At 44.0% G+C, this 14495-nt stretch overlaps 1 protein-coding gene across 1 annotated transcript in view; it reads left to right on the top strand.

The window, feature by feature from the left end:
• Positions 1-239: 239 nt before the first annotated feature.
• Positions 240-14495, top strand: part of LOC104083468 (mastermind-like protein 2) — a gene marked incomplete at its 3' end in the record, with an annotated part of 23418 nt that continues 9162 nt past the window's right edge. The window contains exons 1-2 of the mRNA XM_009586956.1: positions 240-347; positions 5981-7438. Of these exons, the coding sequence (XP_009585251.1) occupies positions 240-347; positions 5981-7438 (1566 nt within the window). The remainder of the gene's footprint in view (positions 348-5980; positions 7439-14495) is intronic.

A 14495-nucleotide genomic window follows, 5' to 3' on the forward strand; every position in this document is an offset into this window, starting at 1 on the left:
GCTGTGCAGAGAAAGTGCAGAGCAGAGGGGCTGGGGAGGGGTGCTCAGAAGAGGACCATGGTATTGAAATCTTCAGCAGAGACATCAGGGTGAACCTGATGCCCCGGGGAAGAGTGGGAACATCCAGAGCCACCAGATTTCAGGATATATGTAGAAAAAGCAATAATGGGAGCCCTTTTGCGGGTTGGTAAAAAGTGTGTCTCTGGTCAGAAATGGGCCATGAGGGTGCATGTGTGATCATGGCGTTAGGATCTGTGATGGACCCAGAGGTGGCAGCTCAGGGCAGTGGCTCCTCCTCGTCCTTGTGTCAGCCCCGGGGCACCTCGGTGGCTCCGCAGCTGGCCATGGTGTGAGTCACCACGACCATCAGGTCTGTCCAAAGGGGTAAGAAAACAAGGAAGAGGGGTGCCTGGTCCTCCTGCATGCTGGGGAGATGCCTGCAACAGGGAGGCTCTGCACTGGTGAACCCCAATGCCTGCCTGGAGAGGCACTCCCCAGCTCGGCTCAGCTCCGGACACCGCAGGAGGTGGCACTGCAGAAGGCTGGCAGCAAACACTGCAAACCACTATTTCGAAAATTAAAGCTGCTGTCATTTAGGATCAGGCCCTAAGTCCCAGGGGTGGCTTGCTGGGTCTAGCCCTGGGATGCAAAGGTGCTTTCACAGCATAAATAAGAAGTAGCATTCAGCATTTTTTCCTCCTTTGGAATGAATTCTTTTTTTTTTTTTTTGGCCAGTTTCATTGTTTGAATATTTTCTGTATTTTTCATGTAATTCCTTTACCCCTTCCCCTCCCCAGATACATGAAGGATTTTGTTTACAGTGCAGCCATAGATACAGTCAGCACATATTGTGAGAAAGTCTAGGAAGTCCAAAAGGGACCTTTTAAAGTGGGTCTGTCTGCTGCTTCTATATTAAAAGCATAAAATCCAAAGCTGCTTTTTTAACATCAGAAGTATTACTCCACACGAATCACTAACGCTGCCGCGCTGCCTGCTTCACAAACAAGGTGCGATAATCGCTTGGTGTTTAAGTTAGCAGCATGTTATGAGTTTCCTCCCCGTTGTTCCATCACACAAGCTAAGAAAGCTGCAAACCTGGTAGGAAAATGTGAGAGATGGGAGAACAAAGGTGGTAGGAGATCTTCCTTTTAGCCTTCGGCTAATAAGGGTTAGTGGAGACTTAAAACTATCTCACTTTGATATTTTCTCTGTAGTTTGCTTGGAGCATTTTAGTGTTTTGGTCCAGTCTTAAGTGTCTAGCTATAAACATTTTGAGTTGACAGTCAGATGTGTTACTAACATCTCTGTACAAGGCCAAGGATGGGTTGCACTGGGAAATGAATTTTTCTGGAGATCTGCAGGCACTGTGGAGATACTTGGGCAAGTCAGAGGGACAGGCTGTGTTTTACTTGTCCTGAGAGCTGTGACGCTGAAGGCTGCTGGATAGTTAACCTAGGACTTCTGTCAAGTGCTGTGCTCCAACACATTGTTAAATGAAGTAAAAAGCAAATTCTAAAGGAAGTCCAACTGAAGAAGCTGCATGAAGTGCACAAAAAATAAGCCTTTAATGAAAGTGAAACCAGATAGTCCTTATCATTTCCTGCTGCCACAGACAAATTCTTTTCTTGGCCGTATTGGACAGTCCCTGTACAAAGGGATACAAGGTGAATGCGCATGGGTAATGTCAGAAATGGCTCAAAGATGTGTTAAAAATATTGTTAAATATGGATATTTTGGAGAAAAAAATCTCTAAAATTTCTCATTGACAAATTGTGCTTTTGTCCCAAAGAAGGATTTGTTGCCATTTTCTGAAAAAAACTTTTGAGCCAGAAAAAATTTCCACCAATTTCCAGCAAAATCTTCCAATTAGTAAAAAATCTCAAGCAAAAGAAAGGTGAAGCAAAAGCCTTTTTTTTTGGGGGGGGCAAAAGATAAATTATTTGATACCAGATTTTGATGAGCCCTAATTATTAACTTGGTGGAACTGCTGCTGATTTGGCCTGGTGTCAGGGAGCATTAGAGAAGAAGCTGCCTCTCTCAAATCCTTTTTAAGACTCAGAATAAGTTTTAAATAGAAATTAGTTTTCCCTCTGCACAGGACGTGGTGTCACACTGGGTCGTTTAGACCAAGTCATCTCTAGAGTTTTGCCCTCTGCTGTTAACGTCCCGGAGCAGTTTGTCCAGTAACAGCACTGCTCTATCTTGCAAACGTGATCTCCAGTTTTAACTTCAGAAAATCAGTGCATCCCGCACTTCCTCGCTGTGAGTGCGTGAACGCGTGCTGACTCACCAGAGCCTGCTCAGCAAAAGCTCTTACAATAACACAGGCTGCCAGGAAATGCATGTGCTCTTTGATGGTTCATACAGTGCTGCCCACCTACCTGTGGGATGGAGCTGCGCATGGAGGGCTTCCTCCTCTCCTCCTTACTGTCATGTCACTCGTTTCCCGTCACAGAGCCTTTCAGTATTACACAGTTCAAGCAGTTTGAGATGTGTAATCGCGAGCCCGTTTGATCTGAGGAACACGCCTATGTGTTATAAGAACTTTTGCTTCACGTTTGCTGACCCAAATCAATCCTGGCTTGCAGACTGGAGGAGATGGAGCTTGAAATCTAGCAAGCTCTTTTTTTACCCTCTGAAGAGTCTGTGCTTTGCATGGGGAGAAAGGGCTTGAGTACTGACTTTCAATCAGTAGTTGAAAAATGTGGTTGCTAGAAAACTGCAAAGATTTGAGTGATCGAACCCTGGTCCACTCCCTTCTGAAAACAAAACAGGCATAATGCTGGGGCAGCAGTGCCCTGCAGAAGGCAGCATTCATATGAAATAACAAGGCAGAAAGGCTTGTGATGGACACTGGTCGTCTTGCTGAACAAACACAGACCGGTCCCCCACGAACCGCCCTGACGCATAATTGGTAAGAGCTCGGTGCAAGGAGGGAGAGGGGGCTTCATCGCTGTGGGCTGCCACATCCTTCCCATCCCCTTGCCCTCCACATCCCTAACTCATGGGGGATGTGAAAACAGGACCTTTTCAGCAGCCTCAGTGAGGTCCTCCAAGGGTCTCCTGCACCTTTGCAGCCTCACTCGCTCTCATTACTGCTTTAAGGTGGGGACATCTATTGACCAAGGTGTTGTCAGCATTCAGAGGGCAGTGTTTGCAAGGTTTGGGGGAGATGTGATAAGCCAGCACTTGTTACTTCTTCTTTAGAAATGCATAGTGCCTTTTTTGGAGGGCACTTTAGCAGAGCAGATGTCACGAAACCAGGAGTCCTCCAGCCCATGTCGAAGGAGGGAGCGCCTGGTTAAGGGATGCGTCTGGAGATCGTGGTGCTCTCCCTGGCTCTGCTGCTGACTTGTGCTTGTCACCAGGCAAACCACTTCACATCTCACCCCTGTCTGCTAGCAGCTAGTTCAAATGCAGAAGAAAAGCTGCTACTACGAACAGCGCAGTGCAACACCTGCGTTTTGAATTGTATCAGAAAGCCTGGTGCAGGTGCTCTGAAAATGTGAAGACATTTTAAACAGCTCCCTCGGATTCAAAACGTCAAACAAAAGCAAAATTAACTCAGAAAGGCATATTAACCACATAAAGCATATAAATATGCAGAGGATATATTATTCGTTATTTGTTCAGCCTTTCTGTCAGCAGCACATCTGAAAGCAAAACATGCTGCCAAGTCATGTATTCTGATGACCTGGGGACTTCCCCATTTCCCAGGAAGATTAATCTGGGGGCACGAGAATGGTTTCTAATAAACACACTGACATCAAAGGTGATGGTAAAAGGAAGTGCACCTTTCCGGTTTTTTCGCAAAGGAAAGTACAGTGACTCGTGTCAGAAGGAACACGCTAGCCAAAGACAGTCCGTGCACTTCACAAGTGACCCCCCAAAATTCGCTCCCAAGGGACAGCTAATGACAATTAGTTACTCTTGAAGGCACAAAGTCTGAGGACTTGTACAACTAGGCACCAGCATGTCTGTCCTTATGAAATGAAAACATGAATCTATGATTCAAAAGCTATGCTGGAAACTTAACTTGAGATATGAGATGAGATTTTCGGTGTCAGAGAGAGAAATTACAAGCTTTATTTTTAAGGGGTAAACTCAGTGACCTGCTGATGCAATGGAAGGATAGGTGAGTACTCAGGAAATATATATTTGTCAGTTGAACAATTCCCAAGCAACTTACTGGTATTCACACCAGAATAAAAGTGTTCACACCTGGAGTTATCTGGGAAGAGCTCTTACCTATAGATAAGCCTGAAGTTGAGGGGAATGGGAGCCACAAGAGAATGTTAGGTGTCCATGGACTTCTGTACGTGAAACAGCATGATACAAAGAATGTGATTTCAAGATCTCATAAATCATCCTTCCTCACTTAACTGGAAAATTAGAGTTCTCGGTGTTCCCTCTGCCCATCACAGGCTCCCAAGGTATCGCTGTTTCCTCCCTGGCACACACAGGTATTTGTCAAATGACATTGTCCCATTGCCTCCAAGGCCGGTGCACTTCTGCCCAGGTGCAGAAAGGCAGAAGATGAGCCATGTTTCCCTGCGGAGTTTCCTGACGTTGCCCACAGCTGACACAGCGGCAGCGTGTGTGCCGACTGAGCGAGGGCTGCGTGCGCGCGCGCGCTTACCGTGCCTAGGACGAGAGGAAATGGCCTCAAGTTGCGCCAGGGGAGGTTTAGACTGGACATTAGGAAAAATTTCTTTTCTGAAAGAGTGGTCAGGCCTTGGAACAGGCTGCCCAGGGGAGCGGGGGGGTCGCCATCCCTGGAAGTATTTAAAAGACGTTGGACTCGATGATCTTAGAGGTCTTTTCCAACCTTAGTGATTCTATGATTCTATGATTCTAGTGCTTGGTGTGCGCCTTTAATGTACAGAGCTGAAGGTATGACAGCTGTGCTTGTTTAAAAGTGATCTATTCCTTTATGAACCGTGTTTTTGAAATTCGAAGCAACTCTACTTGAGGGTATCTGCACCAAGTCCAAACTTTTCAGTTCATGGGACTGCACCTTTGTTCTGTCTTTGTGTGCATCTTTGTGTGCGCGGGGCGGGAATTTGTGCATACAACCGTGGCAGATGAGTGTACATCAGGTGGACAGGGCCGTGAACCTCTTTTCCTTCGGTAGGCCCAGAGGGCTTGCGAGCAGATGAAAGTATCCCTGTAAACATTTAAGGGAAGGAATAGAGTTACAGTTCTCAGAGCAGTATTGCGGGACTGTGTGTTTTATAGCAGATGTTTCAGGACATAAACAATTAGGTCTTAATGTATTAATATACATCTCTGGAAGATAATCCGGCACTACATTATGGACCAGACCCTTGGCTGACATAACCTAACATGGCTCCAGTGGCTTCATTTTCAGTTTTGAACAAGTTAACTTCTAACATCTTTAATTATACACATCTCTGGCCAGTATAAACCTATGTGAGATCGGGATGCCTGGACCTCATGCGTGCCATTAAAATATCTCCTAGGACCTTTGGACTCTACAGCAGTCAAAAATGGTCTTTTGGATCATATACCAAAATCACGAGAGTGAAATCCTGCAGCACTGGGCAGATTCCATGACTGCATTAGTCTCTGCTACCTAAAAATACTTTAGATCTGTCTGGCACAATAGATGGGAGCAAATCTGGGGCAGATATGCTCTAGGCTTTGTCAGCTACAGCTCTGGCCACCTCCCTCCACTCACACCCAGAGGGGAAAGGGGGTCTGTGATCAATAGGAGGCAGCAGTACTCGAAAAATGCTAGTGGCTACAAGGACAGGGGTGGTGGTGGCAGGGAGATGTCTCACAACATATTTTCCTACAGTTCTGCATAGTTTCATTGACTGAGAAAGCCCAGAGTAGCTTTCTGTACTAAGCAATGCATACTTGCGTGTTGACTTGCAAGATCCTTCTAGCAAATTGATTACAGATTTTTTCTTTGGTGTCATCTAACAATTATTTTTTTTGTCTCTGCTTCGTTCAGCTCCAAGGCTCCTTGAAGAGAAAGTTGGTGGTAAATCTGTCACCTGTCAACAACAAGAGGCCCAATGGTGTTTCAGAGAGCTCTTTCCTTGACATTAAGAGGATAAGAGTGGGTGATAATATCTCAGTGGGACAAGGTGGACAACATGTTAACAATTGCCAAAGCCAGTCAATGTCAGGAACTATGTCTGTGGGGCAAGGATCACAAAGAAAGGCCAGCAATCTAGCAAACAATGCACATGCTAGTGGGAATGGCATGTTTAATATGACTTTGAAAGAGGTAAAGAAAGAACCAGGAGAAACGATGTCCTGCAGCAAACACTTAGATGGCCAGACGTCCCATGAAAACATGTTCCCTAACAGATATGGGGAAGACTCGTGGGAACAAATGATGGATCTGGAGCTTCAGGAACTATTTAATGAACTGACTAACATATCAGTGCCACCAATGAGTGATCTCGAGCTAGAGAATATGATAAATGCCACAATAAAACAAGATGAGCCATTCAACATTGACCTTGGGCAGCAGAGCCAGAGGGGCCCTGTGAGATCTCTGCAGATGGATAAGATGGTGATAAAGAGTGAATATGCACCAGGCATGAATCAGGCTCCTGCGGGCTCCCCACAGATGAGGCCTTCTTCTACAGGTCCAGCCTTCACTATGGCCACCGCTGCCATGTCCACCTCTTCACCCATCCCTTCGGTGCCTCAGAGTCAACCACAGGTATCGCAGGTTTCTTCTGCGTCCAGTCGGCCATTACCTAACTGGCAGGAGGTGTCTCATGCACAGCAGCTCAAACAGATCGCAGCCAACCGGCAGCAGCATGCCTTGATTCAGCAGCAACAGCAGCAGCAGAACCAGACGGCCAGCTGGTCCACCTTGTCTCCATCAGGACCTTCCCCTGGACCCTTCGTGCAAGAGAAAATCCCCAGTCCTTCTTTTCGCCAGCAGCAGTTCAGCCCACAAAGCTCAGCAATGCTCGGGGTACCAGTGAATGGAAACCAGTCGAAAGGGATGAACAACTATGTTTATAAACCAACCACTCCCCAGAGCAATCCCATGGACATAATCATGCAACAGAAGCCTCAGGACCTCAACAGAAACTTTATCAACAGCGCTCAGCCACCCCTAGAGCAGCATCATGGCAACACAAAGCCTTTGTTTCACTTTAACTCAGAGCAAACAAACCAGCAGATGCCTTCAGTTTTGGGTTCCCAAAACAAGCCTGCCCTTCTGCACTACACGCAGCAGGCACAGGGTTCAGCCCCTGTGCAACAGCCACAGCAACAGCCGCAACAACAGCCACAGCCGCAACCTGCTCAGCCTCTCCCGAACCAGTCTCTTCAAAGGCCACCTAATGTACCCCTAGCAATGCAGCAAAAACTAATGCTTCAGAAAATGCAGCAAAGCCAGCAAATCTCAGGTTTGCAGTATCCAGTCTCGCAGCAGCATAGACAGGTAAGGCAAATTCCTCCTTATTTGTTACAGAATCATTCTGGTCTGAGTAGTAAAAAGGCTTTTCCAGCCTGGCCTCATTCCTTCAGGAGATGTGTACTGGTGGCAGATAATGACCATCTCAGCACATACTTCAGCAGGGCTTTAGCACCTATTCAGGTATATCATGGATGCACATTTATAAGAATTTCAAGAAAGACATGTTCACACACTTTTTTCTTAATGCAATGGAGTGAATATGTCACCGATATATATTATATAGATACTTGTCAGAAAGATGAGATAGTAGGGCAGATGCAAGCTTATTTTGGACCCCTCTCTAAGTTTTCCAGTTTTCAAAAATTTAAGCTCTTTTGAATGGCAAAATTTTAATGAATTCCTGTGTTATCTTAGATAATATATTTTACAACGTTAATTTTTATGCCATCGTTTTCCTCAGGGAGGCAGGGTTAGGAAATTCTGTTTTTAGATATCTTTTGACTGACATGACAAAAATACTGTTTGCACATTTGTTATCTGTTTGGCAAAGGAAAACTAAGACTTATCTGTGAGCTTTATAAACACCCATCACACTTCTGGGAATATTCTGTGGATAAAATGTGTGCTTAGATATGAAGGTGAAGTTGCCACAGATACGTCTACAATTATATACCACATGGCCAGCTCCCACGGTGTTATCATGAGACAGTGCTCTGACACGATTGATTACTATAGCTCAGCTATGCTATGTCAAGTCACTGTGCACCAGGATCCCAAGTTTCAGACCTGCCAATCGAAGTTTGAATATGTAACCTCACTGTTCCCCAGAAACTGGAAACCAGGTGCAAAACAAGTAAAACGTGTATTTGATCTTGGGACGTTTAAGCCACTCTGGGGAGTTTTGGTGGGGCAAATGTGGTTCAACACATTTGAGGGTATGGAATGGCAATATAGGTGTGGAGGTAATTTGTGGATTTCTTATATGTGAAAAACAGCTATAAGAAACTACTGAAAAATGAAAGCCTAAGTCTTCCATAAAGTCCCAGAGAAGCAGCATTGTGAATGAGTCATTCAGAACTGAACTTTCTTGGTCAAATTGTTTGCGTAAACAGTCTGATGGTTTAAAAAAAAAGTAAAGTAAATATAGTTGTATGCATGGAAACCTTTCTCCTTTTAACTCTTTTAAACTCCCTCACCAACCAACCAGGACTTTCTCCAACAGAGAATCCCTTAGCAAGAGGTACGAGGTGAAACATTTAGATAGCTTTGGGTGGGGAGGTGTTGCTTTGTCAGGAGATGCTGGAGAACGGGCGTTGGCAGGAAGCAACCACAGCTACAGCTTTGCTGGTTTACGGGAAGTCTCTGCTGGCTGTTTCTCTCCTTCTTGGGCCACTGTGTGCTCTCTTCTTAGGTGCATTTCCCCATTCTCTTAATAGACTGGCAGGGAGATGAATTTTAACAGTTTCTTCATTCAGCCATGATGAAGCTTCCAGCAATCTGTCAGCACAGGGGAGACAGTCAGGACTTCTGCAAACACTACTATTTTTCTGAAAAAAATATGCAAGGTCACATTCTGGAAAGGAATAAAAACACTGAAAGCAACTCTGCTTGAGGCAATGTTAGCTCCTTGCTCTATGTCCTCTTGGGCTGCTGCTCAGGGAGGCAAGCCAACAAGATGGTACTTGGCAACATGGCCATAGCAGTACTTGAAAGATTTATCATGAGTGTTGTGGGATCTCTCACCTGTGCAGCCACAAGATCATTTGGCTTAGGAAAGTTTCCCTAAATGTATTTTGCTGAGTGCCAAACTTTAGATATCACACTAAGGAAGGAGTTTTGCCTATCAACACAGACTTCTGCAAGTAGCTTTCCAAAGTTTCTTGTCATCTGACCACTTTCCACAGTTTTGTCAGCAGGACGTGCCTACCTGACCCACAGCACAGCTAGAAGCTTAGAAGCTTTGTAAACATAGATTACGGGGCTTTTGCAGCAAGAATGATGTTGTTTCTATGCTCTAGAGAGATAACTGGACTTTTTTACAGATCCTTACCAGGTGTTCCAAAGTTCTGCTGAAATTCAGAAAATCAGGTAGGTCTCTTTCAGTAGAGTATTCTGTAGCTGCTGGAATGATACTTAGAAATACATACAAGTGGTCCATAAATAGCACAATTTTGGATTGGTTTGAACATAACTGTTCACCTGGAAATATTTATGAGTTCTGTAAACTCCTTTAGGGCCTGCCTGCGCAGCTGCAAGGGCCCACCAACCCCTTGGTCAGGCCTGCTTGTCCCCGTAGGTCCAGTCTGAATATTAAATCAGAGTGGAAGGAGACACCCCTAACATTATATTCCAATAAAGACAACAAAGGTCAAAGCAACCTCGTGGGTTAACTCCTGCTGATTTTAGAAAGGGGGACATCACCTCATTTAGGCTGCATGGTCTTCTTTCCTGGAGAATCATCTCCCACCTCTGTGGATTCCTACACAACATTAACAGTAATGCATGATTAATTACCGGCATTTACTAATTAACTTAATGATTAATATTTATTTTACTCATGCCCTATTTCTTCATGAAGAATCAAGGTTTGATTCTGCTTGGTATCCTTCAACTCCTCCTCAGATCATTATAGTTGTGGACTAGAAGGACCATCTCAGTACTGGCTGGAGTGCTTTGTAGCTGGAAATGTGAGTGCACATTCATAAAGGGCTGCTGTGACATTGCCATCAGATAACATTGACTGAACACTATAAATTCACTTTTTTAGCTGAACCAGCTCACCCTCTGGATTTTTACTCCCCAAGTTTTAAGATCCCAAAAAAGGATTTGAACTTGACTTTATTAGCCCAAGCTTGCTAACTGGAAATGTAAGGCTTATAATTTCTCTGCCTGTCACATTCACTTTGTGTCAAATAGGAGCGAACTTGTAGTGGGATTTGCTAATTAGATGTCTTTTACCTCTAGGGGAAAGTCATAAAAATGATGGAAATCATTTTGGTTTCCTGGAAGGTTGATCTGAATGAAGGTTTTGTTTGCTTCTCTGTTTTATTCTCCATTGTTGTGGGAAAGATTCACCTTTCCATTGTCTATCAGGATGCAACATATGCACAGTCTTGAGAAAACTCTTAGAAATTCACCACTCTCTTTGTTTAGGGAATAATTAGAAGCTCCAAATTCTGCACAGGTTTAATTAGATTTGCAATGCTTCTACAGAACCTGGGCTGATGTGGCAAAAATCTGTAACTGGGCTTCGGTAGAAGTTTGAAGTCTAACTTTCCCCTTGTGAAGAAATGTATTCCAGTCAGTGAAAGATGCTTCTGAAGTAAGACTTAAGGTTTTTCAACAAAAAACTCGACTTTTTTAACTAGTCTAAGAAATTCCACATGTATTTTCAAAGTTTTTGATCAGCCATAAGACTTGTTCAATAAGATCCATTATTCTTTTGTGAAGAAGTCAAAAAACAATTAAAAAAAAGAAAAAAGCCTGTGTCTACTAAATAAAATATTATTCATCCCCTTCTGGTTTTGACTGAAAGCCAAATTAAACTCAAAGGTTTCAAGCTGACTTTTTCTCCAAATTTTTTTACTCAACTTCATTCACTCAAGGGAGGAGAGAAAAGAAGGCTGAGCTCATGAGAACGGGAACCCTAATGGAGCAAGGCCACCCTCTCTGCTACATGTGGGCATGTGCACTATTTAGTCTCGGCTTTGGGGGCAAGGACAACACAAGGGATCATGAGAGCTTCAGCCCCCACTTCACACAAACAACCAGTGGTCCTTATTTTTAAGGCTCTGGAAGTGTCGGCGTTACAACCCATGTGTAGTTACAACCCATGACAGTGTTTCCGTGTGCAGAGCTCAGGGCCTTGCTAGTCCTTGTTCCTTTATAATCGCTTTGAGGATAGGATCATCTTCTCCTTTTTTTCTTTTCTCTTTTTTTTTTTTTCAAGAACCCAGGAATGTGGTGTGATTAGTTGCAGTTTGGGGCTTTTTTTGCCCTTACTTGCCCTAATTGGGGCATGCCTTAGATCATTTTCTTCACCAGGTCTTAACAGGCACCTTTTAAATCCAACCAGTCTCCCTTCCTACTGAATACTGAGCAATCCCTTCCCCAGTACCTGCTCCAAGTATGAGTGTCCCATATGTGCCTCTTGCCTCATGCTCTCCGACAGCAAGGCTTTGTATTTTGCAGCATGTGGCCAATGGCCTCTCAGGTGCTCCATGACCCAGGGACACAGCATGGCTCGTCTGGCTGGAGAGTGACCACGGTGCAGCACTGCACCAAGGAATGTGCCACCAGTGAGGAGCTTGCCACCAGAGGAGCTCCAGGTGCTGAGGTGACCCCCCCCTTGCAGGCCCCCTCCATTACACCAGCCCTTCAAACGCCCAGAAAACCAGTGCTTAACTGATATATATGCATCACTTTTAAATATCTCCAAGGGATAGATAGAGGTGGTATTTCAACTAGCCTGGCAGCTCTGCAGAGATGCTGAGACAGATTCTCCTCTCGTTTTCTCCAGTGTAAACTCAGGGTAATTTCATTTATTTTCAGGAAAGCATAATTGGGCTTACAGCAGCATAGTAAGCAGCAGGATATGGCCTTCTACCTTCTTTTTTAAAGCATGAGCACCATACGGATTTAATAAGAAGTGTATTTTAAACTGTCATATTGTTAGAGTGCTACGTGAGGAAGAAGCACCAGGAGCAAAATATCTAATGGCTTTTTTGAAAGTGCAGATAGAAAAACTCTTGTTATCGTTCACTGCTGAGCGATAACTTATACCTCTAATTTAGTCTCTGAAATTTCTCAAAGAAAATGTGGCTTCTTTGGATGATTCATGTCAAAACAGTATTTTCCTAGACCTTTGTGTTTACCACTAAAGAAGAAAAGAAGAGCAAACATTGGTGAAGCAACCTCTCTGTTTTCAAGTGTGAAGGAATTATTTTGCAAATATTTGTGAAATGAAGAGAGAAAAACTAGAGTGGCTTGTGGTAATTGGTACAAAACAGGGCTTAAATTTGACTTAGATCATAAATAACAACGATTCCAGGCTTTTGGAATCTGCAATAATAGAAATTGTTCCATAGTGTAAGAAAATAACAATGTGACCTTTCTTTCAATGCTCGTTATAAAAATAATATTTGGATGACAGCTTTTCTTGATAGCTCCATTTTGGTTGCATTCCTTCATGCAAGGGCTTCTGAATTAAATATTCTGGATAAAAACTTGAGTATGTCCCAATAACCACCATTGATTGCAGGGTCATAGCTGATTTATGAACACGAAACCAGAAAGAAAATGTCATAAGTTCCTGTATTGTCATGGTGGACAGTTGTCTTAGTAGAGCCTTATATCATTCATGCTCAGTTTGCTGAATGAAATATATAGACAATCACACTGTGGATGGTCAATCCCTGAGGACATTGTTATGCAAAGGCTCAGAGACACTGACAGTTCCATAAGGTTTCTTGAACTCTTTGCATAAAGTATTGACACTGGTAGAATAGTAGAATATTAGCCACTTAGGTCAAATACTTCTGGGTTTGGGGATTTGGGACGTAGCTGAGGTAGTCTCTGTTGTCTCATTTGGACTGCTTTTTGAAGGTACTTCCATGAAGATACCAATAAAAACCATCACTGCACTTGCCTGGATGAGTTATTTGCTAATGTCAGCACACTTGAAGTCTTATTTATTATTTATTAGCATTGTGAAAGCGCCTGCGAGGTCCAGGGCAAAATGTCATTCTGTGAAGAACTGTATAAACTGGGATTAAAAATGGCCCCCGTCTCAAAGGGACAGTGTTGATCTGGCTTCTGTAAGAATCAAAGAAAAGATGAGTTTTACAGAAGGAATTTGAAGGATTTCAGCTTCTACCCACCTGCATGTCTAGAGATGTTGATGTGAGGACTGCAGTGATCCAGGAGGCACTTCATGAGCCAGTCAGTTGTCTTGGCCATGGGCAAAAATAATGCTGTTGGAGACAGGAGGCACAGTAAGGGTGCTAGCTGCTTCAGCCCTCTGATTTTACTCCACTGCCACCTGGAAGGCATGGGCTAGGGCAGGGAAGCAGAGGGACAGCCAAGGTACCTGGTGTGTACATAAGAGAACATGATGGTGGCTGCAAGGAGGAAAGGGCAGGTGAGAAGATCCACAGTGCTGGCGGCTGAGATTACCATTTACAGGCCTGGGGTGGTGGGGTAAAGTAGGGAACCATCACCAAAGACAGGACATGAGTTTGTGCTTATTAGATTAACTGGAAAGGAGGTGTAACAGGACAAGACTAGGATAAGGAACTGTGAAGATGCAGTGCTCATCAGGAGGCAAGGGGCCGGGCATATTTCAGGTCGGGTTCTCTGCTACTAAGCAAGTTAGTCTGTCTTGACCTGTCATCTCATCCATAAAGCTGGGATATCTGTGAGGGCTTCTTACCTGGTTGAAGTCAGGATTTCTGCTATTGCTATGTGTGCATCTGAGGCCAGAGTCAAGCCCTGAGTCAACTTCCTGCAGGGATTTTGGAAAGGCAGCCTGGAAAAACAATATAATTCCACAGCCATTTAGAGCTGGCATGGTGAAAAACCCTTTCCTGTAAGTTTTTGCCTGTTTGTAGGCAATTTATGAATAACTCAAGAAGTCAAGGAATAAAAAAAATTTAACAAGCCCCAGCTCCCATTTCTCTCCCTAGAGTGCTCCTATTATTTTAATTCCCCAAAGTTCTCAAGAGCAACTCCCAGTCATTTGTCTCTCTAGGGGTTCAAAATGAAGGAATATTTAAATGGTAAATATTACTTTTACTGCTGGTGTTTTTATGGTGGAGACCTGCCCTAGGCCACAGATGACTGTCATTAAGACAGCAACAGACCTAGTAATGTTCCTTTAATGTGAGTTTTCACGGGTGAATTTACCATTTGTATATGATGCTGATCCAGAAAATCAGCCAGATGCTCCAACAGAACTATTCCAGAACCATCTGCCTGCTTCATTTGCTGCATGCCTGTTTCTGGTAACGTACACACACAGTGTAAAAGACAGCTTTTGCCCTGAAGAATTTATAATCTAAATAAGCAAGCCAGCCAAACCTTG

The sequence above is a fragment of the Fulmarus glacialis genome, unplaced genomic scaffold, assembly GCF_000690835.1.
Source record: "Fulmarus glacialis isolate BGI_N327 unplaced genomic scaffold, ASM69083v1 scaffold12031, whole genome shotgun sequence".
Lineage (NCBI taxonomy): Eukaryota > Metazoa > Chordata > Aves > Procellariiformes > Procellariidae > Fulmarus > Fulmarus glacialis.